General features: G+C 44.6%; 1 protein-coding gene across 1 annotated transcript in view; it reads left to right on the plus strand.

Annotated features, from left to right (window-relative positions):
* FAM3A (family with sequence similarity 3 member A) overlaps positions 1 to 26,835 on the plus strand; it is a 58,242-nt gene extending 31,407 nt beyond the window's left edge. Inside the window, exons 4-11 of the mRNA XM_029608276.1 lie at positions 174 to 197; positions 2,281 to 2,404; positions 2,530 to 2,588; positions 2,725 to 2,775; positions 5,088 to 5,172; positions 5,300 to 5,426; positions 25,638 to 25,750; positions 26,123 to 26,835. Of these exons, the coding sequence (XP_029464136.1) occupies positions 174 to 197; positions 2,281 to 2,404; positions 2,530 to 2,588; positions 2,725 to 2,775; positions 5,088 to 5,172; positions 5,300 to 5,426; positions 25,638 to 25,736 (569 nt within the window). The 3' untranslated portion in view covers positions 25,737 to 25,750; positions 26,123 to 26,835. The remainder of the gene's footprint in view (positions 1 to 173; positions 198 to 2,280; positions 2,405 to 2,529; positions 2,589 to 2,724; positions 2,776 to 5,087; positions 5,173 to 5,299; positions 5,427 to 25,637; positions 25,751 to 26,122) is intronic.
* The last annotated feature ends 1,162 nt before the right edge of the window (positions 26,836 to 27,997 follow it).

The raw sequence follows: 27,997 nt of genomic DNA on the forward strand, positions 1-27,997 counted from the left end.
AGCAATAACAGCCATGAGCCTGTTTGGGATAGGTGTCTACCAACTTTGCACAGTGGGATGTGCACTTCTTGCCCATTCTTCCTGGCAGAAGAGCTCAAGGATGTGAAGACTTTTTACAAGGTACTGACACTCCAAAAACTAGTTCTAAATCTTGACTTTGTTCCTTCCTACAGGTCCTGACAGCACACCAACAGCAGGTCAGTCTGTGCTCCTCAGGTTAGCTTAACCTGTGCTTGGCTTCAGCAAAAAGAAATTTCCTATTAACCTAGCTATATATTTTGTTAAATTTGCTTTTTTAATCCTCTTTCTCCTGTTCCATCATTACTCTGTAGTGACAGTGCAGTGAAACCTCAGCACCAGATACTAATGGATCTGTAGCAACTATAATGTTCACTGCAAGAAAAGAAGGGTAATCAGTGCAGAGCCTCAGGGATCTGTCTCATAGCCTATTCTCTTGAATATCTTTGTGAGTGGCATTGCAGAGGGGTTAGTAGCAAAAATGTGTCTTTTTGCAGATGGCATTAAGATCTGCAACAAAGTGGTTAGATTGAGGAGTGATGTAAGAAAGATTGAGGAGTCGCTGAGAGCTTGGCAGCTAAGTATCAGTGGGGTTGCAGAAATGCAGTGGAGCAATACATTAGGATGACGTGGGGCACAGATGCGCACCAACCACGAGACCTTGGGGTGATCCGATCACCTCAGGAGTAGTGAAACATTGCAACACGGCAATGGCCAGAACTAGAAGGATGCTAGGGTGCCCAGGGAGAGGCATAACTACTATAAAAACTGACGTGGCTTTGACGGTGGGGTAAATGGATTCAGACAGCCAACGCTGGGCCCCATCTTTTATGGGTCAGGGTACTGATACGCAGACATTTGGGAAAAAGAATTACATAGCACAAGGCAGTTTCCATGGCTAAGTCGAAAAGCAAAGCATGTTTAAGCAGCCTTGTTTGAATTTATCAACAAGGCAGCTCGCCCCGTAAAAATGTTGCTAGCAGTAATTTTGTTATGGGTTTGCCAGTTGCTTGGTTTTGATTGTAAATATTATACCCGTAACATAAGGCTTGGGGGTAACCTCCACAGAGCAGCAGTTACCACTCTTAACATAAGGCTTGGGGAAAACTGCACAAAGAAGCAGTTGCCACCATGTACAGTTTGCTGGGCTGACTGGATGGACCATTTGGTCTTCTGTCAACTGTTACTATGTTAGGTGATAATGCCTCTGCATAAATGTTTGACAACATCTCATCTGGAGTATCATGTCTAGTTAGGGACGGTTCTGTAATGAGGCAGGGTGAGGTGGCCGCTTCTGGCAGAATTTTGAAGGGGCAAAATGTGCCCCTTCAAAATTCTGCCCAGGCCCCACCTCCCCCTCCCTCCCCACCCCCCATCGAGCCACCCTTCCTCTCCTCTCCCCAACACTCAGGAAAACCCCTGGTGGTCCAGCGAGAGGCTTGGGAGCGATCTGCCACTCCTGGGCCGTCGGCCGCCACTAATCAAAATGGCGCCGGTGATCTTTAGCCTCCACCATGTGATAGGCGCTACCGGTGCCATTGGCTGGCCCCTGTCACATGGTAGGGGCAATGAATGGCCTGTGCCACTAACCAAAATGGCACCAGTCATCCATTGCCCCTACCATGTGAGAGTGGGGCCGGCCAATGGCACCGGTAGACCCTGTCACATGGTAGGGGCTAAAGACAACCGGCACCATTTTGGTTAGTGGTGGCCGATGGCCCAGGAGCAGTAGATTGCTCACGGCCCCCCCCCCCCCCTGCTGGACCACCAGGGGTTTTCATGCGTCTTGGAGGTTCGGGAGAGTGGGGGTTTATTTTATTTAAATTTTGGGGGGGGGGGGGGGTGGCAGCGGCATGTGGTCCCAGCCTCAGGCAGCACATTACCTTGAGCCGCCTGTGTCCAGTTCTGGAACCTATACCTCTGAAAGTATAGACAGAGTGGAGGTGATCCAGAGAAGGGTTATCCATATGATGTAGCATCAGCCGCAAAAGCCTGATGAAGTAAAACTTAAAGACCTAAATATGCACATCCTGGAGGAGAGGAGGAGGGTGGGATACAATAGAAACATCTATGGCATTACACCAGAAGTAACTTAGATGGCCTGGATGGTTTTTGGGGTCCTTATCTGCCATAACGTTCTCTGTTTCTCTGAAAGTGCACTGACGCTGCAGCACAATTCGCCAGTGTGCCTTGGTGGCAGTAATCTAGAACACACTGCACATATATAAATGGTTAAATGTTTTCTCATTTGTCTTTCTTCAGATTCCAGGCCAAAAAAGTACAAATGTGGTTTGCCGCAGCCCTGCCCTGATAAGCACTTTGCATTTCGCATTGTAAGCGGAGCAGCCAACGTTATTGGACCAAAGATTTGTGTAGAAGACAAAATGTAAGTGAAGGGAGAAAGTGCAGACTTACGAGCCAGAATCAGTGAGAGATTGTGCCATACCAGGGATGACAGCTCTGGTGTAAAGGGCTGGTGTCTTGAGTAGCATTGTTTTCTCCTCGTGACAGGCTGATGAGCAGCGTGAAGAATAACGTGGGACGTGGACTGAACATCGCTCTGGTGAACGGTGAGTCTCTAAGCGTTGTCCTTATGAAGGGCGAATCATCAATCTTTGATTTTGCTTAAATAATCCATGGTAAATGGCAAATCTGTTTTTCAGAACTAGGGGAAAGCAAACATTTTCCCATCTTTTTTTATTCCAGGGGTCAACGGAGAACTCATAGATGCAAAATCCTTCGACATGTGGGAAGGAGGTAAGTTGGAGAATTATTATTTTTTTTTTAAACTTTTTATTTAACAAGACGTACACAGCAACATCACACAGGGGATGACAGACAATGCAGAGTAAAAGCTACTTCATGCATCAGGGTATCATAGTAATTCGGCCCACTCTGAAGTCCAAGGAATAAGCCTCTGCCGGCCCATCCCCTGCAATTTACACGCAGAGAGCGACCGTACCTCACACAGTATCAATGCCATTACTTAACCTTTTGTCCCAGAACTTGACCCCAAATTTTTTCATACATTAAGTTATGTTTCAGCATGAAAGTTAATTTCTCAATCAGTGCGATGTCAATCTGTTTATCAAAAAGTCAAACAGATTTCTCACAAAAAAACATATATAGTAGACAAAGTTATGTATGTTGCCAAGTGACCATCATAAAGCACTGGGTTGAGTTAGTAGACCTTGTTCTGCAACCCATCACCGTTTGTGCGTGCTTAAAAGCTTATAATCATCAGTCACTTGGCTCCCTTTATTCTTAATTTCTAATGGGGTGTTTGTTTTTTTTTAAATATGTATATGCTGGTAAACATTAAATGTAGCACATATGGCAAATATTGCTTTCTGCCTATTTCAACGAATTGTGCTGTTAAGCTTTAAGGAACTTGTATGTTAGGGTTGTTACAGTGTTGCTAGTGTTAATGTTTTTACGGTGTTGCTAGTGTTGTTACAGTGTCAACACTGTAACATGCAAGTTCCTTAAAGCTTAACAGCACAATTCGTTGAAATAGGCAGAAAGCAATATTTGCCATATGTGCTACATTTAATGGTTACCAGCATATACATATTTAAAAAAAGAACATTAGAAATGAAGAATAAAGGGAGCCAAGTTGACTGATGATTATAAGCTTTTAAGCACGCACAAACGGTGATGGGTTGCAGAACAAGGTCTACTAACTCAACCCGGTGCTTTATGATGGTCACTTGGCAGCATACATAACTTTGTCCACTATATACGTTTTTTGTGAGAAATGTTTGACTTTTTGATATTAGCAATTTTCTCAGTATTAAGGTTGCATTGTTTAAGTATTAATCTGTGTATGCCATACTTCAATAGATGGCGCAGACTTCTTAATGATGCTATGGTGTGACGCCCTGCATGAGACAAATGGTCTGTTAGTGCCCTTTTAGACATGGACAAAAGCTGATCTCCCCAGCAAGCAGAGCAACAGTATCCTAGATGTGGACCTAAGTTGGAGAATTTTCATGGAGACAGAATGCACAGCACTGCTACTGATGGCTTAGTAGCAGTGCTGTGCAGTGGGCCCAGCTCTCATTCCTGGGGCCAGCCAGAGGCAGCATTCATTGCTCCCAAAAGGGATGGAGTAGTGAGTGGAGATTTCCATTGCTCAATGGTTACACTTACTGGGTTTCAGAGGGAGCTCTGCAGTCTGTGGCTCTTGGCTAAGGATCATCACTGCAGTCGTTGGGCGAGGGAATTTTAAAAAGAAAATAGGGGAAATACCCTGATTTGATGTGAATGAAGGCTGATGGTGCCGAAGCCTGATCGAGGCTTGTTCCCATTGAGCTGAAAGTCCATAGGAGGAGGAAAAAAAACCCTGCCAAGCCAAAAAATACACTTGAAAAAAAAAAAAAGGGTAGTAAATTAGATGAGAGATGATGAAGGCCATAAAACTCAGCTAGTCTCTGCTCATTTTCCTTTCCTACTGCTATTGTTCAGGGTGCTTGCTTCATCTCCAGCTTTTTCTCACCACCTCACGGTTGGAGATTCTCTATGTTCATCTTGGGCTCTCTTGAATTCCATTACTGTGTTTACCTCTACAACTTCCCCTGAAAGGTCACTCCATCACTCTTTCTGTGAAGAAATATTTTCAAATGTTACTCCTATGTCTGCCCCCTTGGAACCTCATCTCTTGACCTTTTCTTCTAGAACTTACTTTCTGCCAGATACCTCTCCTTCCCCTGGCATAACTTCTTGTAAAATAGTTAGCAAAAGGGGCTAGGAATGCTGCATCTATGTTTGTGGTAAGGAAATAAAGCAGAGTCACTCACTAAACTGTGTCAGATCACTCCTATTAAATGCTGCTTCACAGAATGTCTCTCCCCCGTGGAATCTGCTTCCAAGTCTTGCTGCTCCATGCCATGTGCCACCTCGATCTTGCTATCCAAGTGCAGTTGCTGCCACCCTCCCCTCTCCTGCACTGCTGTTCAGTATTGGGCATTTTACCCTAGAGCCCAGCATATAGCAGAGAACATCCTCTGTGTAGCTCCTGCCGTGTTTGAAGCCGTCAATTTAACTTCCACATCATTTCTTATCTGCAGATGTGAATGAAGTGCTGAAGTATTTGCGGACTGTTTATGAAGGAACACTGGTGTTGGTGGCATCTTATGATGATCCAGCTACCAAGTAAGTTTCTGGTGCTGAGCAGAGGAGAGGGATATTGGGCTGTGCTGTAAGATGTGCATGGGAGGTAAAGTTGTGTGCATATTGGAATAGTAGTGAGTGTGGTCTGACTGTAATCTCTCCCCTGCAGGATGAATGATGAGACGAGAAAGATTTTCAACGAGTTTGGCAGCTCAGTTATCAAGGATGTTGGCTTCAGGGACAGCTGGATTTTTGTAGGCGCCAAAGGTATCCAGGACAAAAGCCCTTTTGAACAGGTGAGACTCTTTTATCTCCCACACCTCCTCCATGCCATAGGGTCGATATGTCTGAGATCATTTAGGCTTCCCTAGGCTACACTCTGGATTCACCTTGTCTTGCCTGAAATCAAGCTTTTTGCAATGAAAAAAGGAAAATTAGTTCTTACCTACTAATTTTCGTTCCTGGAATACCATAGATCAATCCAGACAAGTGGGTTTTGCATCAGCAGATGGAGGCAGAGAATAAAAAGTTTTCCAGGCGCTGCTACTTAACCGAGAGTGCCATCTGCAGTCCCTCAGTATTGACCTGTATCCAAGCCATGATGACTACTTCCCAAACTCCAAGGATTTCTTGCTCTAGAGCGAGCTGAGGAATAAATTGGAACCCCCAACAAAACTGAACCCTCAACTTAGGGTAATGAAAAAAACTTCTACTTTCAAAATAACTGAGAACTATATACAATCTCGTTCACAATTCTGCAGCACTAATTTAAATTTGTGCATCACCAGCAGCATCCAGAAGCAGGAAAGGTCTTTTGAAATAATAATAATAAGGGGACAGGAGTCTGGACTGATCTGTGGTATTCCACGAACAAAAATTAGCAGGTAAGAACCAATTTTCTTTCCTGTTCACACCCCAGATCAGTCCAGACAAGTGGGATGTACCCAAGCCCCTCTTCACTGGGTGGGATCCTGAAAGACCTGCACACAGTACACTTTCACCAAATGAGGCCTCTTCAGGGGCCCTGACATCCAAACCTTAATGTTTAGTAAAATTGTGCAAAGAGGACCAAGTCGATGCTCGACAAATCTCCTGCAGAGAAACCAATTGACACTCCGCCCAGGAGGCTGCCTGTGCCCTAGTAGAATGCACTTGTAATCCCTCAGGGATCAACCAACCCTTACAAATATAGGCTGAAACAATCGCCTCCTTTAACCGCCATGCAATCGGTGCTCTCAGCCGCTATGCAACCATTCTTCAGTCCTCTGAATAACACACAGAAATGGTCTCACCTCCGAAATCCATTTGTCACCTTGAGATATTGCAAGAGAATCAGATGCACGTCCAAAAAGTGAAGCTCCCTTGCATGGGGAGAATCAGACACCAGGTGCGGAAAACCTGGTAATTCCACCGTCTGGCTAAGATAAAAAGCCATAAGAACATAAGAAATTGCATTGCTGGGTCAGACCAAGGGTCCATCAAGCCCAGCATCCTGTTTCCAACGGAGGCCAAACCAGGCCACAAGAATCTGGCAACTACCCAAACACTAAGAAGATCCCATGCTACTGATGCAATTAATAGTTGTTGGGTACTTGCCAGGTTCTTATGGCCTGGATTGGCTACTGTTGGAGACGGGATGCTGGGCTTGATGGACCCTTGGTCTGACCCAGTATAGGCATGTTCGTAACGTTTGCCTGCAAAGGATCAGCGTTATGAACTCCACACCAGGACTCAAACACTCTCCAAACTCTGATATATGCCAAAGAAGCAGAGGATCTTCTAGCCTGAAGAAAAATAGTAATCACCGGCTCTGACTACCCCTTCAAGCTGAAACGTCGCCTCTCAAAAGTGAAGCTGCTAGACAGAAGCGATCCGCCTGTTCTGAAAAGATGGGCCCCTGACACAGTACTCCCCTCAGGTGGTTTAACTGGCTGGGCCAGTCTACCAGCAGCTGAACTAGATCCGCAAATCACGGATAGCACGATCACTCCGGTGCTACCAGGATCACTCTTCCCAGATGTTGCTCAATGCACCGCAACACTCGACCTACGGGGGGAAGACATACAGCAGACGTCTCACTGGCCACAGCTAAACCAGAGCATTGATCCCTGTGGGCCAAATTCTCTCCAGCGGCTGAAAAACCTGTTCACCTTGGCATTCATCCATGTTGCCATGAGATCAAACCGGGGCTTGCCCCATCCGTGTCGAGTGAGGGTGAAGGCCTCCGCTGACAGCTCCCATTCCCCCGGGTCCAGCTATTGTCTGCTGAGTTAGTCTGCCTGTACATTGTCCACACCTGCCATGTGGGAAGCTGCTGGTGCTGCTAGATGAAGTTCACCCCTGGCAAAGAGTTCCTGAACCTCCTGAGCCACCAAACGACTCTTTGTTCTGCCCTGTCGATTGATATAGGCCACTGTCGTCGCATTGTCCAGGAACACAAACACCGCACATCCCTGAATCCGAGGAAGAAAGAAAATCAGTGCCCTGTGGACTGCTCTTGATTCCAGATGGTTGATTGACCAGGACCTGTCCACTGGCGACTGCTACCCTTGGACTGTAGATTCCTGACATACCACTCCTGAACTATTGAGGCTGGCATCTATGGTCACCACCACCCAGTCCGGAACTTCCAGATCCCACTCCTTTCTCCAGATTGAGGAATGTCATCCGCATTTGGGTCACTACCCACCGGGCCAGTCGCAGAATCTGCACCCTGGCCAATACATGGGTCCTCCTGAGGATCATCTCCTTCAGATTCTTCAGATGAGTTCTCCTCCACCCTCGATCGTCCCAGGCCCAGCAAGTGGAGAATGCCCCCTGACCTGGGAGATACCTCAGCTTGAGGCTTCTTAGCTGTGCTCTGGGACTTCTGGGTAGCCAACCGCTTACCCGCCACTTCCTTCTTGGTTTGTTAGGCTTCATGCAGCAACAATACAAAATCCACGGAAAATCCATTGTGCACCCCATCTTCTACAGTTGCCAGGTTCTCCCCTGGTTCCGCTGCCACCTCTCTACCTTCTCCAGACTCCTGCTGCACTGGAAAAAGCTGGGGAGTCCCTGCACTCCCTGTCCACAGCAGGCCTTCTGCCATGTGGAGACAAAATGGTCGCTGCCTCCTGGGCAGGCCTACAAAACAGGTGCAGCATCTGCCTCCTGAGCCCTCTTCCGAGGCTCCTTCACCTCCAGAGTCACAGCTAGTGCAGAATAGGGCTGCATTGAGGCACTATCGCCTATCCCCGCAGGCCCAACAGCCTTTCCCATACTGCACGGGAGGCGATATGAAGAACACGCGGTCCGCAGCTAAAAATAACTCTGGGAAAAAACAGCTCAGATGCCACTGCCGACGCTGTCCCGGCCCCATTTGCAGAAACCGCCTGAGCCAAACGCGCCTCCCTCCTTAACCTGATGGAGCTAACTGCCAACACTGAGACAAAAGGCTTACCCGACACTCTGAGCAACCCAGAGAAAAAAAGGAAAGTTATACTTTCCTGCTTCTGGGTGCTCTTGGCTGCTGCAGATGGCTGGACTGGGTGAGAAGGCCTCTGGGGGAGTGAGGGAACTAGGACCCCTGGCTTTCTCTTCCTCTGCAAATCAAGGGTCAAGCCTGGCTGGGGATTTCCAATCTTCCACTCGCCCTGCTTAACCAGAGGTATGGTCCACGAAGAAACATAACACCTCTGGGAGCACTGTCTTCACTACTTCTGTCTTCTCTCCTAACTTTATTCTATGTCTAATTATTATTATTATTTTTTAAACTAAGTTCAGACTGCAGGTTTGCACCTCTACCCTCTGCTGGAGACAGAGAAATACTGAGGGACTGCAGGTAGCACTTTCGGTTATGTAGCAGTGCCTGAGCAATTTTTATTCTCTGCCTCCATGGGATGCAAAATCCACTTATCTGGACTGATCTGGGTATGAACAAGAATGAAAATTCAGGCTAAGAACTCAGAAACTGCAGGTTCCAAAGCTATTAAATAGTGAGGTGCACCTGCCCAGAGCCTGAGGGATATTTTTAAAAAACGTTGAAATTTAGTTTTACCTGCTAATTTCCTTTCTTTGAATCCTGCCAAACCAGTGGGTTGTACTTCCTTACCAACAGATGGAGGCAGAGAGCAACTGGTTTGCTGATATCACCCTATATAGGGACCCATGCTTATCTCACTCAGCTTGTCAGTATTTTCTGTAACAAACTCATAACTTAAACCTGTTGAAACTTATCCCTGCCTGGTTTCTTCCCCAGACAGGGCACAAAGCCAGAGATGAGACTGCTTTTCAGTTTCAAAACATAACATTTATTAAGTAGCTTAGAAATCTATAATAGTTGGCAGGTTTGTTTTTTTTATACGTACAAAAGTTGATAGTGGAAACCGAAGGAAACAAGATTGTGTTTCCTTAAGGGAGTAAATGGAGCCAGGTATCACAGAATGAACTGCTCACCAGGCAGTGCCAGTCTACTCATCGTTTTAAATTTGCATTTGGCTTTTATACACTGTTAAACATGGCTCGCACAATTTTCCCTCCTCCCTCTCTCATCCCCTACATTTGCTGGTACTTTTCCTTCATGCGCCTCTCAGACATTACGTCTCCTGCTTACTCAGTACTTTCTTTGTTCTAGTAGCTTCTTATTTTGGCACCTTCTTATCTCACATTCGCCTTGCTCATGCCATTCTTTCACACTATTGCACAGCCTCTATTTTTCTGTCTCTGGCTGACCATGACCTTTTTATTTCAGTTACTAGTCAACATGGGGCAGTTTTCTTAAAGCAGCAATTAATAAATAACCTAAATCCTCAAACCCTCCCCCCACACCCCTTAACCAGGGGGCTTTCCAAGGAGAAAACAAAAGTGGCCGCCCAAGCTTTGGCAAACCAGCTAACAAGAAGTCCAACAAGCTCATGAACTGTAAGGTATAAGGATTATATACACAAAGATACCTTCACCAAAACTAGGGGATAAAAACTACAAATAGAGAAGACAAAAAATGAGAGCAGCGCAAAACAACCAGTAGTCTGGGAGGGTCCTGGACTGGTCTGGTAGGACTCAAGGAAATTAGCAGGTAAGATTAAATTTCACCTTCCTTGTTTTCTTGCCAGACCAATCCAGACAAATGCGATGCACCAAAGCCATCCCTCAGATGGACAGATACTGCTAGTCCTGCTCTCAAATCACTTGAGCCAAAGGCAGAGTCCTTTGTGGCTCAAACATTCAGAAAATAACGCTTCACAAATAACTGCAAGGACACCCAAGTAGCAGACCTGCATATCTCCAATGGAGAAATTAGGCAAAGCTTTGCCCATGGGAAGGCTTTGACCCCAAAGATGTCTAGAAAGTGGCAGTCCTTTAGAAAGGAAAGCGGAGCTGATGACCTCCTTGATCTATCAAGCAGTCAAAGCTTTAGAAGCAGCGTCTCCCTTCTTTTGTCCTCTAAAGAAAACAAACAAGTGATCAGATTTCCTGTAAAAATTAGTCTCCTTCAAATATTTATTTATAAGCATTTTATATTCTGCCTTTTCCTAAAGGTAGCCCCCAAGGTGGATTACATAAAGTATATCATAGAAGCACCCTGCAAACATCCAGTTGGTGAAGGTCTTCACCAGCTTCCACCAAGGAATCCTTCCTGAAAGAAGGGAGGAACACTGTCTGGTTAAGATGAAATTGAGAAACTACTTTGGACAAAAAGGAAGGAACTGTATGGATCAACACCACCTCATCTGAAAATTTGAGAAAAGGCTTCTTACAGGAGAGGGCCTGAAGGTCTGAAATCAACCTTGTCGAATAAATCACTACCAGAAATAAAGCCTTCAAGATTAGATCTTTGAGAGATGCTTTCTTGAGGGGCTCGAAGGGTGTATTAGACAAAGCTCTTAAAGTCAAATTTAGATTTCACAAGGGAACAAATTCTCTCCTGGGTGGCCGAATGTGTTTCATTCCTTTCAGGAAGCGCAAAATATCTGGATGTGCCACAAGGGTTGAATGTTGCAAATTACTTCTGTAGCGGGTAATAAGCACCACCTGCACTTTAAGAGAATTAAATACCATCCCTTTATCCAGACCTTCCTGTAAGAAGGCTAACACCCATAGTGTTCTGCCCCCATTAACTGTGAGCAGATTTGTTGTTTGTTGTATATATCACCTTTGAAGACCCTGCTCAGCTTACTAAAGATATGTGTTGGCTCATGCCACAGCACATTCCAGTGCATCAGCGCAACTTGACCCAGAAGAGTCCTCGGAAGTTGAGGAAGCAAATCCTTCTTCACCAGAGTCTATTTCATCTGATAGAAGCAAGTCCAAGGTGCAGCCTGCCATAGATGCCAGTTGCCATTACAGCAGTGGTTCTCAACCCTGTCCTGGGGACCCCCCCAGCCAGTCGGGTTTTCAAGATATCCACAATGAATAGGCATGAGAGAAAAATTGCATGCACTGCCTCCATAACATGGAAATTTTCTCTCATGCATATTCATTGTGGATATCCTGAAAACCCGACTGGCTGGGGGGGTCCCCAGGACAGGGTTGAGAACCACTGCATTACAGGGATCCACATGCTCACCCAAATACGTATGTCCCAGTACTGGCTCAGGTATACGCACCAAAAGAGATGCTTCACATCAGCTACAGATTCCAGTGTTCGACAAAGATTTAGTGCAAGGAAGGGTTGGGCAGCTGCTGTCAGGAAGCAAATCAATTAAACCTCCTGTGATGAAAAAGGAGATGTCTGAGCAGTCACACCCTACACCACTGTGCAAAGAAATTAAAGTGAACAGTCAACCACAAATGCCCTTTGTTACTCAGCCTGAGATTTAAAACAGGACAGATCTAGCAAGGAACATGACTCACAGAGATCTCATAACTGCCAGTCTTCAAATTTCAAAGATCATCCTGAAAGCTATAGGACTTGGAAAGCTGAATTCAAGGACACCATATCAGATATGAACCTCACCCCAAAGGAAGAGATGAATCTGATGTTGAAATGGCCGGGAAATGAATCAGCGGAGTGTGTGAAAGGACTGAAAAATTCACATCTGTATGATCCTTTGATCAACTGAGTGAGATAATGGAAAGACTCAAATAGTATTATGGCAACTCGGTCGCTATTGAGAATTCGCTGCTTGAAAGATTGGACAGTTTCCCGAGAATACCCAGTAAAGACAACCGTAAGTTACAAGAACTAGGAGACCTTCTCCAAGAGCTGGAAGCAGCCAAAGCTGAACAGAGCTTTACTGGCTCCTTCTTTTGGATGCACCACATGGCACAAGATCCATTATAAGAAAACTGCCATATGACCTAAGGGAGAAAAGGTCATCATAGGGAGAAAAATATAAAAAAGACAATTAAGGAAAATATCCCCCTTTTGAAATCTTCACCATGTTCATTAGTGATCTAGCAAAAAGGAGAAATGATCCTAGCTTCTGTTTCGATATTGCTTAAACCAACAAGACAGGCAATTTCTTGAATGAGAGGCCAGCCAGGAAATATGGCAATACCAGGAAACCTATATCTGTGCATAAGACAGAGATGTCGCTCACAGCATCCACAGATAAAACAGAGAATTCAAATCATTAATGCCAAAATCATAAGAAACCTCATCCTCTCTGAAAATGTTGAGGTTTCAGGGAGAACCTTTGAAAGAGCGTAAAAAACTACTGAAAAAATACAGAATTTGCTATAGATTTGCTGTTCATCTAATCACATTGCAAAGGACTGTAAAGTGATCATCAGGTGCACAGAGTGTGACAGTGACCAACATATCAGTGCTCTACACCCTGGCAAGATAAAATCCAAGCCTCTAGAAACCCTGGTGGGGAGGAGTCAGAACAGGCATCAGAACCTGATATTACTCCACGATGCATACAAGTGTGTGGAAGAGGTCACAGATACCTGACAATAGGGATGAAATTCCCACACCATAAGTTGCTCAACACTATACTCATTTAAAGCCTATAGTCAACCAACTTCAACCTTTGGATCCAGACACTAAAATCTTGCTGCTACTGGGTAGAGATGTACCAGCGTTGAGTAGGGTTCAGGGGTTACGTGCTGGTCCACATGATGCTTCTTAAGTCTATTGACTTGCCTTAGGATCGGTTACTGCAGGCGACATCTACCTCAACAGAACAAAGAGAGGCCAGTCATCAGTGTGAATGCCATAGGCATCTTGGAGAATGGGCACACTTCTTTATTTGAGCCATGCCCTAACCAGCTATGCACTAAGGAGGCTCCTTAACCACCTGCCAGACTATCTCTCCAGCAGATATGGGAGAAAACTTGGGGAACTCAGTGTTCCAGGGTACAAAAGATGATGTCAAACCTATTTTTTCTGTAGAAGATAAAGAGTTCTTAAGAATCACAGACAATTATTTAAAGATGAGTCAAACAGCTGGGTGGCTCCTTTACCATTTAAGATGTCCAGACCTCAGCTCCCCAAAAATAGAGATCACGACTTGCTTCGCTACAGAAGACCTTAAAGAGAAAACCAGAGACAAAACACTTTGTAATCTTCATGCAAGACATATTGACCAGTAGTCATGCAGAACCAGCTTCACCTTTGAAAAATGTTGGTGTTGATACCTACCTACATCTGGGGTGTATCACCCTCAGGATCCAGGTCAGATTTGAATCATATTTTTCCAGTGCTCAATTTCAAGGGGACTTAACAACATACTTCTCTCCAGGCCCGATATAATCAAAAGCCTACTGGGGATCTTGATTCACTTCAGGAAAGAGCCCATAACAGCTGACATCCAGCAGAGGTTCTATAGTTTTGTCATACACCCAGTCTAGAGAAATTACCGAAGATTCCTGTGGTATCATGATATCGACATTAACAAAGATTATGGAGTATAGAATGCAAGTCCACTCCTTTGGTAATAGTCCATCGCTTCAGTGGCCACCTATGGGCTCAGGACAGCCCAAGAAGGAGAAAAGGAGTATGGCACAAATGCCAGATGTTTTGTAGAAAGAGAATTGTATGTGGATGATGGAGAAGTCCTTATCCACCGAGAAGGAATTCATTGACTTGTTAAGAACACAAGCAATGCTAGCAGAGGATAATTTGAGACTCCACAAAATAGCTTCCAACAGTATTGAAGAGATGACAGCATTTCCTTCAGAGGTCCAGGCAAAAGATCTAAAAAATTTAGACCTGAGAGTAGACACACCTCCACTTCGGTGTAGTCTTTGCTTAAGTTGGGATCCAAAGAGAGATGTCTTTACTTTCCAAGTCTCAAAACAAGAGAAGCCATACACTCATCAAGGTGTCTTGTCCACCGTCATAGTCTCTATGATCCATTGGGGTTTGTGACTCCAGTCACTATCCAAGGCAGAACTCTGCTAAGAGAACTTGTATTAGGCACAAATGAGTGGGATGCTCCATTGCCTATAGAACTGAGACAAAAATGGGAAAATTGAAGTCATTCCCTAAAAAGGCTTGAACAGCTATGCATTCCATGTACATACTTTTCTATACCACTCAGTGCTGCTTGCTGAAGATGCAAAGCTGAAGAGCTTTGCATCTTCTCAAACACATCTGTAAAAACAGTAGCCACAGTGGCCAACTTGAAAGTAACAGATGCAGAAGGAACACCTCAAGTGGGATTCATCTTCGGCAAAGCCAAGTTGGCATCACAACCAAATCACACTATTCCACGCCTAGAGTTGTGTGGAGCAGTAGTAGCAGTAGAGGTGGCAGAGCTGATAACAAGCAAAATGGACATTCCAGTAGATATAGTTAGCTTCTACAATGACAGTAAAGTAGCACTGGGCTACATTCACAATCTGACCAGGAGACTGTATATATATTTCAGTAACCGAGTTGAGCGTATACGAAAGTCAACATGTCCAGAACAATGATGTTATGTGCCTACTGACCAGAACCCAGCAGATCATGCCACAAGAAGTATGCCAGCATCCCATTTAACAAAGACGACATGGTTGACAGGGCCAGATTTCCTTTTAAAGCTTAATCACACAACTTCAGGGAGCTTCCTCGAGCTTGTGGACCCTGATTCTGATGCGGTATTTCGTCCAGGAATGACTGCTCTTGCTACCAGCGATGTTTGAGAGTAATCTGGGAGTTCATCGCTCCTCATGCTTCTCAACATGAATAGAAATAAGGAGAGCCATAGGGCACCTTATCCATATCACATTTTCATTTCATCAACCAGTTAATAGGAAACCAGACATTTGCTATCATTGGCATTGTTGCAGGAAGCTTCTCGGTCATTGAGCTCATCCGAGCAGACAATACCATCCTATGCTGTATACAAGAAGAAATATATGTAGAGGATTTTAAATGCATAAGCAAAGCATGGAACCTTCCTAAGATTAGTCCCATGAGGAAGTTGAACCCTTTAATTGATAAGGATGGCCTGTTGAGAATTGGTGGCCATCTCTTCCATGCTGAATTAGACAAGGGAGAGGAAAACCCTTTCATTGTACCAGATCAACACCACATATCTACTCTGTGTGTCATTACCACGAGCAAGTCAAACATCAAGGCTGACGTTTCACAGAGGGAGCTATTAGAGCTGCAGGTTTCTGGATAGATGGAGCAAAATGATGCATTGTTTCTGTAATCTTCAAATATGTTAAGTACCGCAAACTACATGGCAAGCATCTAGGACAGAAGCTGGCAGATTTGCCAGTAGACCCACTTAGCACTGAGCCACCATTCACTTATGTGGGTTCAGACATCTTTGGACCATGGCTAGTCATCTCAAGACAAACCAGAGGAGGATATGCAAAGAGTAAATGATGGGTAGTAATGTTAACATGCATGAGCATCTGTGCGATCCACATTGAAGTAATTTAGTCTATGAACACATCAAGCTTCATTAATGCCCTTAGGAGATTCTTCTCAATCTGTGGCCCAGCCAAGCAAATATGTTCTGATTGTGGATCCAACTTTGTGAGCACCTGCAAGGAGTTGAAAATCAACTCAGAAAAGATCAACAGTCATACTGTTGAGGAGTACCTAAGTAAGCAGCATTGCATGTGGGTTTTCAATCCTCCTCTTGCTTCACATATGGAAGGAGCTTGGAAGCACAAGAGAGGGATTGCTTGTCACATCTTAAATTCCATGCTCTCAGAAACTGGAATAACCCAACTCACCCATGAAGTTCTGATAACACTCCTGGCAGAAGTGTCTGCCATCATTAATACAAGACCTTTGATTCCAGTGTATTCAGATCCAGAATCATCTTTGCTCTTAACACCTGCCCCACTCTTGACCCAAAAAACTGGTGTGGTCCCAAATCCTTCTGGAGATTTTGCTAAGAAAGATCTCTTCAGACAACAGTGGAGGCAAGTTCAAAGCCTTGCCAACATGTTTGGAGCCATTGGTGACGGGATTAACTCCCAAACCTGCAGATTCGCAACAAGTGGCAGTTTAGTCAAGCAAACATCCAAGTGGTTGACCTGGTCTTTCTTAAGGACAGTCAAGCACAACGCAACCATTTGCCTCTGGCATTCCCAGCAAAGATGGGAAAATCTGAAGTGTCGAGGGCAAGACTGCGAATCAAGGGACAACGAAGACTTTCTACAGACCCATCACTGAAATGGTGCTTCTCGTGCCTCATGAGAAGACATGAATAGCATGGATGGCTGCCTACTCCAAAGGACTCACTCTTTCTCTCTCATGTTGTCCAGTTCTATGTTGTCTGTCTCTCGTTTCATCTAAGTGAGGAAATTGCTTAGATGTTAGAGAGCTTGAGTTGATCAAGAAATCTTTTGGACAGCAAAACTCCAGCTTTACAAATGGACATTGCATGCTTGTTGTTTAATTGTGTACAAACTTAAATAACTGTATCTACCAATAGCAGTTAGGGAATGTCTGCCCCCATTAACTGTGAGCAGATTTGTTGTATATATCAAGTTGTTTTGTTCCTGCTTGTAAGCTAATGTGATGTCACAGAAGGACTACAAGTCCTTACAATCCTGTAGTCTTGTTGCTATTGGCCCTTTATGGTCACATGTTTCCAGCTCCCTCTGATTCTAGGGACACCCTATTGGCTTAGATATTGGTTCATGCCTGCTGGGACTTTTTCAGTTTGTACATGGGGATTCTGAGAGAAAGAAGCAAGTGGTCTCTCTTCTCTCCTACTCTTTAGGAATGCATTTCTTTTTTACGTAAACATACAATTAATAAGTACACACAATAGGTGTACTTAAATCTCCAGTACAATTCCTACAACAGCTATTTCAATTCTAGAATCAGTGCTCTGAACCTGAGATCAACTTCTCCTCTTCCATAAGAACATGCCATACTGCTCACACCAAGAGTCCATCAAGCCCAGCATCCTGTTTCCAACAGTGGCCAATCCAGGCTATAAGTACTTGGCAAGTACCCAAACCTAACTAACCTAACTAACCAAACCTAGCAACTACTGATGCTAGTAATAGCAGTGGCTTTTTTCTAAGTCAACTTGATTAATAGCAGGTAATGGACTTCTCCAAGAACTTATCCAAACCTTTTTTTTTTTAACCCAGCCTCACTAACTGCACTAAACACATCCACTGGCAACAAATTCCAGAGTTTAATTGTGCGTTGAGTGAAAAAGAACTTTCTCCGATTAGTTTTAAATGTGCTATTTGCTAATGTCATGGAGTGCCCCCTAGTGCTTCTATTATCCGAAAGAGTAAATAACCAATTCACATTTACCCGTTCTAGACCTCTCATGATTTTAAACACCTCTGTCATATCCCCCCTCAGCAGTCTCTTCTCCAAGCTGAACCGTCCTAACCTCTTTAGTCTTTCCTCATAGGGGAGCTGTTCCATCCCCTTTATCATTTTAGTTGCCCTTCTCTGTACTTTCTCCATCACAACTATATCTTTTTTTGAGATGCAGCAACCAGAATTGTATACAGTATGCAAGATGCATTATGACATTTTCCGTTTTATTCACCATTCCCTTCCTAATAATTCCCAACATTCTGTTTGCTTTTTTGACTGCCTCAGCACACTGAGCCGATGATTTCAATGTATTATCCACTGTGACGCCTAGATCTCTTTCCAGGTGGTAGCTCCTTATATGGAACCTAACATTGTGTAACTATAGCAAGGGTTATTTTTCCCTATTTGCATCACCTTACCCTTATCCACATTAAATTTCATCTGCCATTTGGATGCCCAATTTTCCAGTCTCACAAGGTCTTCCTGTAATTTATCACAATCCGCTTGTGATTTAACTACTCTAACTAATTTTGTATCTGGAAATTTGATTACCTCACTCGTCATATTCCTTTCCAGATCATTTATGAATATACAAGCCGTTAAGCCCGTTAAAACGGGCTACATCCCTCTGTCTCTCACCTCCCCCTCATTCTCTCTCCCCTACCTCCCTCATTCTCTCTCCCCTACCTCCCTCCCACCCACTCACCCACTCCTCCCCAGCCTCCCTCTCCTCTCACTCAGTCCCTCCCTCCCACTCAGTCTCACTCACTCCCTCCCCCTCTCTCCCTCACTCACACTCAGTCCCACTCACTCTCCCTCAGTCCCACTCCCTCCCTCCCTCCCTCTCCCTCAGTCCCACTCACTCCCCCTCAGTCCCACTCCCTCCCTCTCCCTCAGTCCCGCTCACTCCCCCTCACTCAGTCCCTCCCCCTCACTCAGTCCCTCCCCCTCACTCAGTCACTCCCTCCCACTCTCTCTCTTCGTCCCTCCCACTTAGTCCGTCCCTCCCTCCCTCTCTCTCTCTCCTCCCTCCCTCGCTACTGGCCGCTGCCGCCGCTACCGCTGCCGCCGCCCGCTGCCGCTGCCGCCCGCTACCGCCGCCCGCCGCTACCGCTACCGCCGCCGCCCACCACCGCTGCCGCTACCGCCGCCGCTACCGCTGCCCGCTGCTGCTGCTACCACCGCTGCCGCCATGTTTTTTGGTTTTTTTTGACGCTGCCTAAGACTGACGTGCTCGCCCGCACATGCGCAGTAGAGCTGCTCTCTACTGCGCATTTGCGGCACGTCGGTCAAGCGTCGTTTATCTAGTTAGATTGAAAACACGGGTCCCAGTATAGATCCCTAGGCACTCCACTGCCCAGAGAAAATTGTCTTTTTAATCCTACTCTCTGTTTCCTATCTTTTAACCAGTTTGTAATCCACGAAAGGACATCGCTACCTATCCCATGACTTTTTACTTTTCCTAGAAGCCTCTTATGAGGAACTTTGTCAAATGTCTTCTGAAAATCCAAATACACTACATCTACCGGTTCACCTTTACCTACATGTTTATTAACCCCCTTCAAAAAAGTAAAGCAGATATGTGAGGCAAGACTTGCCTTGGGTAAAGCCATGCTGACTTTGTTCCATTAAACCATGCCTTTCTATATGTTCTGTGATTTTGATCTTTAGAACACTTTCCAATATTTTTCCCTGGCACTGAAGTCAGGCTAACTGATCTGTAATTTCCCAGATCGCCCCTGGAGCCCTTTTTAAATATTGGAGTTACATTAGCCACCCTCTAGTCGTCAGGTACAAGGGATGATTTTAATGATAGGTAACAAAGTTTTACTAATAGATCTGAAATTTCATTTTTGAGTTCCTTTAGAACCCTGGGGTGTATACCATCCGGTTCAGGTGATTTACTACTCTTCAGTTTGTCAATCAGGCCTACCACATCTTCTAGGTTTACCGTGATTTGTTTCAGTCCATCTGAATCATTACCCATGAAAACCTTCTCGAACGGGTATCTCCTCAACATCCTCTTCAGTAAACACTTAAGCAAAGAAATTGTTTAATCTTACTGTGATGGCCTTATCTTCTCTAAGTGCCCCTTTGACCCCTCGAACATCTAACGGTTCAACTGACTCCCTCGCAGGCGTTCTGCTTCGCATATATTTTAAAAAGTTTTTACTGTGAGTTTTTGCCTCTACAGCCAACTTCTTTTCAAATTCTCTCTTAGCCTGTCTTATCAATGTCTTACATTTAATTTGCCAACGCTTATGCTTTATCCTATTTTCTTCTGTTGGATCCTTCTTCCAATTTTTGAATGAAGATCTTTTGGCTAAAATAGCCTTTCACCTCAACTTTTAACTACGCCGGTAACTGTTTTGCCTGCCTTCCTTCCTTCCTCCCCTTCAACACTGCAACCAGTACGTTACATGTTTTGATTACTTGTTGGGATAAACACTGTTGGAATTTAGACAAGACCTATTCATTGGAGATTCAGCATCTGGTTAAGCTGACTGATTAGCAGTGCATGGGTGCTGTGAGATCAGAATACGTAGGTTTCAGTTACTGAGGCCTACAATGAAATCACATTATCTGCACACCAAGACTCAAAATTCCTCCACACCTTCATATAATTAGTGAGTTGGATTCACTTGCGGGCCTGTAAAAGCATGGAAACCACCTTATTGAAATAACCTTTCCTTCCTAAACAAATTCTCTCACTGGCCAGGCATAGGACAAAATGGAGTTGGATCATTGCATATTATCAGACACTGTACCAGAAGTTCCCTGCTCTGCAGAAACCTGAGAGGTTCCTCGTATTTGATTCTCATGGAAGTCCACAAACCAAGGAAACCTGGGCCAATATGGTACCATAATCACCGCATTCTGCAGGACTTGTCCCTCAGGAATCATAGAGGAAAAACCTACAGCAGTCTGTGAGGAGACCATGGCTGCAATGCATGCAAAACCTTGGAACCTCTCTATTTTCTTTGGTTGAAAAACCAAACCATCTTTGCATTCATCTTTGTTGCCATTAGATCCATAATAGATCTTCCCCACCTGACACAATTACTGCAAAGGGCTCCTTCAAAGGTTCCCATTCCCATGGCTCTAGGGTGAGTCAACTCAGGAAATCCATTTGGATATTCTCCACTTCTGCTTTGTGAATTGCCATTAGCACCCGTAAATGCTGTTCTGCCCAGAAAATGAGAAGATTTACTTCCTCAGCCACCTAACTCCTGGTTCCATCTGGTGATTCACATATGCCACCACTTTCACATTGTTGGACTGGATTCACACCACCTGACCTTGCATAGGTGACCAAATTCATGTAAGGCAATTTTATGGTTCATGTTTTCAGATGATTAGGTACTTTCTTTTCTGGTTTTATTTTTCCTAAGAATTTCAATGTTATAATAAAAAAAAAAAAAAAAAATCAGTGGAAAAATGACCTTTCCACTAATTTTTCTCCTTTTTGTTATAAGTCATTTTTCCACTGTTTTATTTTTAATTACAGCATTGAAATTCCCTGGAAAAATAAAATAAAAACTGAAAACAAAAGTCCTATAGATGATTATGGACAAACTGGCCTCTAGAGGATTTCATGTCTCCTGCACCACTTGACCCCAACAGTGAGCTTCCCCACCGAAAACCCTGGCTTTGGTCTTTACTATGACCCAGGATAGGTCTCCAGATCTACCCCAGCTTTCAGATTCTTCACATCCAGCTATCAAACCATACTGTCGCTTGTCTGTGGTGTCTAAGCACAAGTGGTGGGAGCCTTGTGGAATATTCCTGAAACTGAGGTTACCACCGAGACACAAGGGATTTCTGCAAAGGTTGCATGAGCACCCTTTGCCCAGGTAACCAAGTCTAGCGCTGCTGTCATTAAAACCAAAACTTGCAGATGGTCCCATACCCTAGAGTTCTGGTCTGACATAAGGTTGTGCACTTTCCTTGAATCATGAGAATTCCTTTCTTCGTCATACATCTTAACTGTTCATGTCGAAGTGGGTGCCAGCTTCTCCAACAATTGAGTTGGTTCCAGGTTGCTCTCTGCGAAATTTACAACCTAGCCCAGTTCCTGCAAGAGCTGTATCGCACTAGCAGTACAGATCTGGCTCTCCATCCTGGTCGTCACTCAGATGAGCCAATCATCCAGGTACGGATGAGCTAGAACACCCTCCTGATACAAGATCGCTGTCACTACTACTACTGTTACTTTTGAGAAATTCTGGGAGTGTGGCCAGCTTGAATGGCAATGCTCTGAACTGGAATTGACCTCTGGGAACAACAAAATAGAGGAACCTTTGATTGTCCTTCCTGCTGGAAATGTGAAGACAACTTCCCTGGCTCTGATGGAAGCTTAAAAATTCTCCCTGCCTCATCGCCATCATGACCGACATTAGAATCTCCATCTGGAACTGAGGCAGCTTCAGAGTCCTGTTGGCCTGCTTCAAATCCAAAATGAGCCAGAAGTTACTATCCTTGGGAACCACAAAGTAAATTGAATACCTTTTTTGTACCCATTCCATATTTGGACTGCCTTTCTCTTTAGTGAGTCATAACAGGGGGACAGCAAAAAGGTATCTGAAATAGGGTGTGAAAATTCCAACTCATAACTATTTCTGACGATATCCAGGACTCACCTGTCTAAAGTGATTTGGACCCACTTCCAGTAAAACAAGCAAACACCTATCTGTACCTCCAGCGATGGGGTCCCCAAACCTTTATTAGGAGCTGTGGTTTCCACTGGTCCCATTAGCAGTCCCATCTTTTTCACCTATCTTATTCCCTCTGCCCCAGAAGTGTTCTGACCTCTGAAATGGCGAGTTCTGCTGTGAAACCAGACCTCTCCCTGGACAATACCTCTTTGAGACCCTGAAGCAGGTTTTCACCAAAGTACAAAAAAACCTCTTAGCTTTAACCTGTGAGAAAGTATGGGTGATTTGGACTCTTCCAAGTCTTTTACCAACTTTTCCAAGTCTTCCCCAAAAAGGAGCTTGCACTTAAATGAAAGTTTGGCCAGACGCACCTTCAAGGCCAAATCAGTCATCTCGTTCCTCAGCCAGAGTATATGGTAAGCAGTCACCACCACAGCCATGTTCCTTGTCGATGCCCAAACCAGGTCATAAGCATTCGCCAAGAATGCTGTACCAACTTCAAGGTGCGCCACCATCTCCTCCAGGTCTGTACCAGCCTCTTGGAACTGCCAAGTCCAGCGCTCTAGCCACATAGCCACTGCAACAATCTGAGACTAGAGAACTAAAATGATTGCTTGAGTAGTGATTCTAGCTTATCATCTTGGGTATCTCGCAAGGACGTAACCCATTCAATGGGTATAATGGTTTTTCTAGTGACCGTGCACACCAGCACATATTCTTTCAGACTCTTCAACTTCTCTCTTTTCCACTTGGAGAAGGTAGATTTAGATCAACTCTATGATCACTTGATGCATGAGGAAGACTGGTGCGGGCTTCTTCATGCCCACCATAACAGGATCCCCTGCCACATTATTCTCCTTTGCCTCTCCCTCAATGATGCCCAAGGCTCCCAGAGCATTGGTTATTAGGGAAGGGAACGCTTCCTTTCTGAACAGATGAAGCAGAGAAGAGTCGTCCTCTTCCTTTCAAGAAATCTCACCTTCTTTGGGGCTCTCCCAGAAATCACCCCATTGCCCTTCCTTGAGGGACAACAGCGATGTGCTCACACATGAGAGGATTCTTTCTCTAACTCCAAGTCCCAAAAGGAATGCTTCCTCAACAGACCTGGGATTCCCCTCCTGAGTAGGACCCTGGAAGAAAAGGCCAGTGCCCTGCTTTAAGCAAAAGGCTTGGAACAATCAAAGCACAAATTTGGAGAAAAACAGAGGCAGGGGAAACAGGGGGCAAGGAGGCAAAACATAAGCTCCCCCAAAAGATCCTGTATAGATCCCAAAAGCCGTCCTTGTCCATCTCTATGGGTAAAAGGGGGGCAGGGGGGGCTATTTTAGCAGCTTCTGAACCATGCAGCTCTAAAGCGGCCAATGTTCCTGCCATAGGAGAAAATGTGCTGATGGGAAAAATTACTTGACTGGGGCTCGCCACAAATTGTGGTTCCAACGCAACCAAGCCTAAGCCCTCCAATCCCCCCTCCCTCCCCAGTCTTGCTATCCGCTGCATGGCACAGACTGCAGGAACAACAACGGCCGCTGTGTTTACTGTATTCGGTCAGCCAAGACATAAGAACATAAGAAATTGCCATGCTGGGTCAGACCTAGGGTCCATCAAGCCCAGCATCCTGTTTGCAACAGAGGCCAAACCAGGCCACAAGAACCTGGCAATTACCCAAACACTAAGAAGATCCCATGCTACTGATGCAATTAATAGCAGCGGCTATTCCCTAAGTAAACTTGATTAATAGCAGTTACTGGACTTCTCCTCCAAGAACTTATCCAAACCTTTTTTGAACCCAGCAACACTAACCACATCCTCTGGCAACAAATCCCAGAGCTTAATTGTGCGTTGAATGAAAAATAATTTTCTCCGATTAGTCTTAAATGTGCTACTTGCTAACTTCATGGAATGCCCCCTAGTCCTTCTATTATCTGAAAGTGTAAATAACCGATTCACATCTACTAGTTAAAGACTTCTATCATATCCCCCCTCAGCCGTCTCTTCTCCAAGCTGAACAAGCCTAAACTCTTCAGCCTTTCCTCACAGGGGAGCTGTTCCATCCCCTTTATCATTTTGGTTGCCCTTCTCTGTACCTTCTCCATCGCAACTATATCTTTTGAGATGCAGCGACCAGAATTGTACACAGTATTCAAGTTGCGGTCTCATCATGGAGCGATAGAGGCATTATAACATTTTCCGTTTTATTAACCATTCCCTTCCTAATAATTCCTAACATTGTTTGCTTTTTTGACTGCTGCAGCACACTGAGCCAATGATTTTAAAGTATTATCCACTATGATGCCTAGATCTTTTTCCTGGGTGGCAGTTCCTAATATGGACTAGTTGACAATTATTATAATTCAAGAATGGAGTGTATGTGAAATTTTTATTAAAAATTATATGCTTTATTAATCAACAATACTTTATATATAATTGTATCTTTTTTATGTAAAATGTTATTAAATTTTGTTGAAGGGAAGACCTCAGCATTGGCACCAATCTGATGATACAGAAATCTGTTAGCCAATAGTTGCAATCACTGGTCTTTATCCCTTATTTTTACTTAAAATGTGCCATCGAAAAGTTATTCAAAAAGTTTGATCAAGATGAAGTTAAGTAATTTTCTATAATGTTAACTCTCTCAAGGAGCTATATTCTGTCTTGCTGTTCTGAATAAATTCACATTCAGTAGCACATTTAACTCCAATCAATGTTGTCTGGTAATTACCAGTATTACTTAGGAATAACGTTTTTCATCTTGAATTTTACAATGGGAAAACCTCATTTGCATTAATCTCCAATTTGTATGATCTGGTAATTGCCAGTGTTATTCAAGATTAGCCCCATTTCATCTTATATTTTTCATAAATCATAACAGTGGTATGTCCCGACATAGAGAAGCAGGATGAACTTATCTCAGAGCATAGAATTCTTTTTTTTTTGCCGGATACTTGCTTATAAGAACCAGTGTTTAGTGTAAACCACCGCCGGCGGCTTATAACACTGGTTCTTATAAGCAAGTATCCGGCAAAAGAAAGAAAAAAAGAATTCTATGCTCTGAGATAAGTTCATTTTGCTTCTCTATGTCGGGACATGCCACTGTTATGCTGTGCTCTGAGGGTTAGGTAAGCAGCGAGGTGTCTGTGGCTGCTCTCTAACGAATATTAACATCGGTTCCCTTTCACTTTGGGCAGCACATGAAGAACAATAAGAATTCCAACAAATATGAGGGCTGGCCTGAGGCGCTGGAGATGGAGGGATGCATTCCTCAGAGGACGGCAGAGACAGTGTGAGGCACCGCCCTATGGTAAGTGATATCCCACCCTGGATCCCCCATCTCCTCTTCTTCGGGGCTTCACTACCTATCTTCTGAGTATTGGGCGCCAGCTAGACTTGCCTGATTCCTTTGCCATTCTGTTTCTGTGGAGGTGATGGAGGGAAAGGCTGCAGAGGTGCTGCTGTAATAAAAGGGAAGCTCTCCCTGGGGGATCCCACTGGGAATAATTTTCTTCTTTCTGTACTTTTTGCCAAAGATTTTTTTCTTTAACGTTGCGCACTCTCGCAGTAGCATTGCAGCATTTTCAAGGAAAGAACAAAATGTTCCAATCAGTTTCTCAGGCTTTACTCATGGTTGCTTTCTCAACTGGTGTCTTCTCCCTTCCCTTCTTGTTTGTTGCAGGGGTCTCCCTTGTGTTTACCTTCTGGAAGTTGAGCATTACCTGGCTTCCTCTTCATATATGACAACACTATTGACAAGGAATCTCTACAGGAAGCTGGAGCTCCTGATTCTTTCTTCCACTGCAGCTGGTCATGGGCATACAGCAGCTATCACACTTCTCCTGCTACTGCTGTGTATCCTCCGGTGACAGGATGCTGAGGTCTGGGGCATGAGAGGGCAGTGGTGCACTGGGGGAGGGGGGAGACTGGCTTGTGCCTTTTAATATATTGTGAGGATATAAACTAGAAATTGTTTTTCTGGTTGTATCTGAGATAGGAAAAATCTATTTTCTATGACTGTTTATGGTAAAGCTGGACACTTTCCTGAGACCTCACAATGAAAAAAGGTTCAGTTACGCCTCTCTCCTGCGTGCTAAGGAGTTCTCTGACCGAGGAAGGGTGAAAAGGCAAGATGCAGCCTGCTGCTGTTCCGCGCTAGAGTCCTGTTGGCTGAAGGATGGTTCAGCCATTCCTTATTCTGGGTGCAGTTTGGAACCTCTTTGCCCTTGGGGAAGTCCCAGAAGGCAGCAGGAATGTTTTGAAGTATTATCTTGGTAACACACAGAAGAAAGGCATAACTTGCTCTTATTCATGTCAAAGGAAACCTCCCACTCTGACAATACTGTGACTTTACTTTTTTAAAGTTAACAAAATAAAGCTCAGTTTCAAATGTAAGTTTAAGGAGTGATTATTTCCCTTCCTTTGTACATTGTGGCACACTTATTCCACATTTTCTATTCAGCTCTCTCAAATAAGCAAAGCAGAAATTTGCCCCATTCCTCACATGTGACTAAAATAGGAAAATGTGTTCTTACCTGCTAATTTCGTTCCTGTAGTGCCATGGATCAGTCCAGGACAGCTGGGTTTTGCCTCCCCTCCAGCAGATGGAGACAAAAAAAAGACTTCGCGGACTCTGTCCTATACCCCTGAGGTGCCACCTAGTGTCTGCCAGTATGATTCAGTACCCAAGCAGAAATTATATAAACCATAATGGCAACCAGAAAACAACGTCCTCCCTGAAGAGCAGAGGAGATGAAAACAACTTGAAACTTCATGAAGGAACGAAACATGCCCAAGATTTTCCCTAAAAGGGGCAGGCAGTAAAACTTGCAGAAAAATTGATCAGCTACCAGCCGAGCGGACTCTCCATTTTCCCTCCCGGGTGGGCATCTGGACTGATCCGTGGTACTACAGGAACAAAAATTAGAAAGTAAGAACCAATTTTCCTCTCCATGTACGTACCAGGATCAGTCCAGGGCAGCTGGGATGTACCAAAGCTTTCCTAACCAGGGTGGGACTGAGAGAGTCCCGCTCGGAGTACACTGGCTCCAAAAAAATCGGGCTCTGGGGCCCGGACATCCAATCGATAATGTCTGGCAAAGGTATGCGGAGACTTCCAGGTAGCCGCCCTGCACATTTCCTGTGGCGACACCTGCTGACATTCAGCCCAAGAAGCCGCCTGTGACCGAGTAGAGTGAGCCTTAAGACCAGACGGAATCGGACGACTCTGAACCAGGTAAGCTGACACTATAGCCTCCTTCAACCAGTGTGCGATGGTGGCCCTGGAAGCCTTCTGCCCCTTTCTGGGTCCACTCCACAGCACGAAAAGAAGATCTGAGAATCGTTAACTGTTCGTCACCTCCAAGTAACGCAACAACACTCTCTTCATGTCCAACTTCCGCAAATCTCTAGACTCTGGAGATGAAGAATCTAAACCTGCGAAGGAAGGGAGTTCCACGGATTGGTTCAAATGAAAGAAGGGAACTGTTCTCAAGGAAACTCCTGCCTCAGAAATCCTCAAGAAAGGTTCCCTGCAGGATAAGGCCTGTAGTTCTGA

Source organism: Rhinatrema bivittatum, chromosome 1 (assembly GCF_901001135.1).
Source record: "Rhinatrema bivittatum chromosome 1, aRhiBiv1.1, whole genome shotgun sequence".
Lineage (NCBI taxonomy): Eukaryota > Metazoa > Chordata > Amphibia > Gymnophiona > Rhinatrematidae > Rhinatrema > Rhinatrema bivittatum.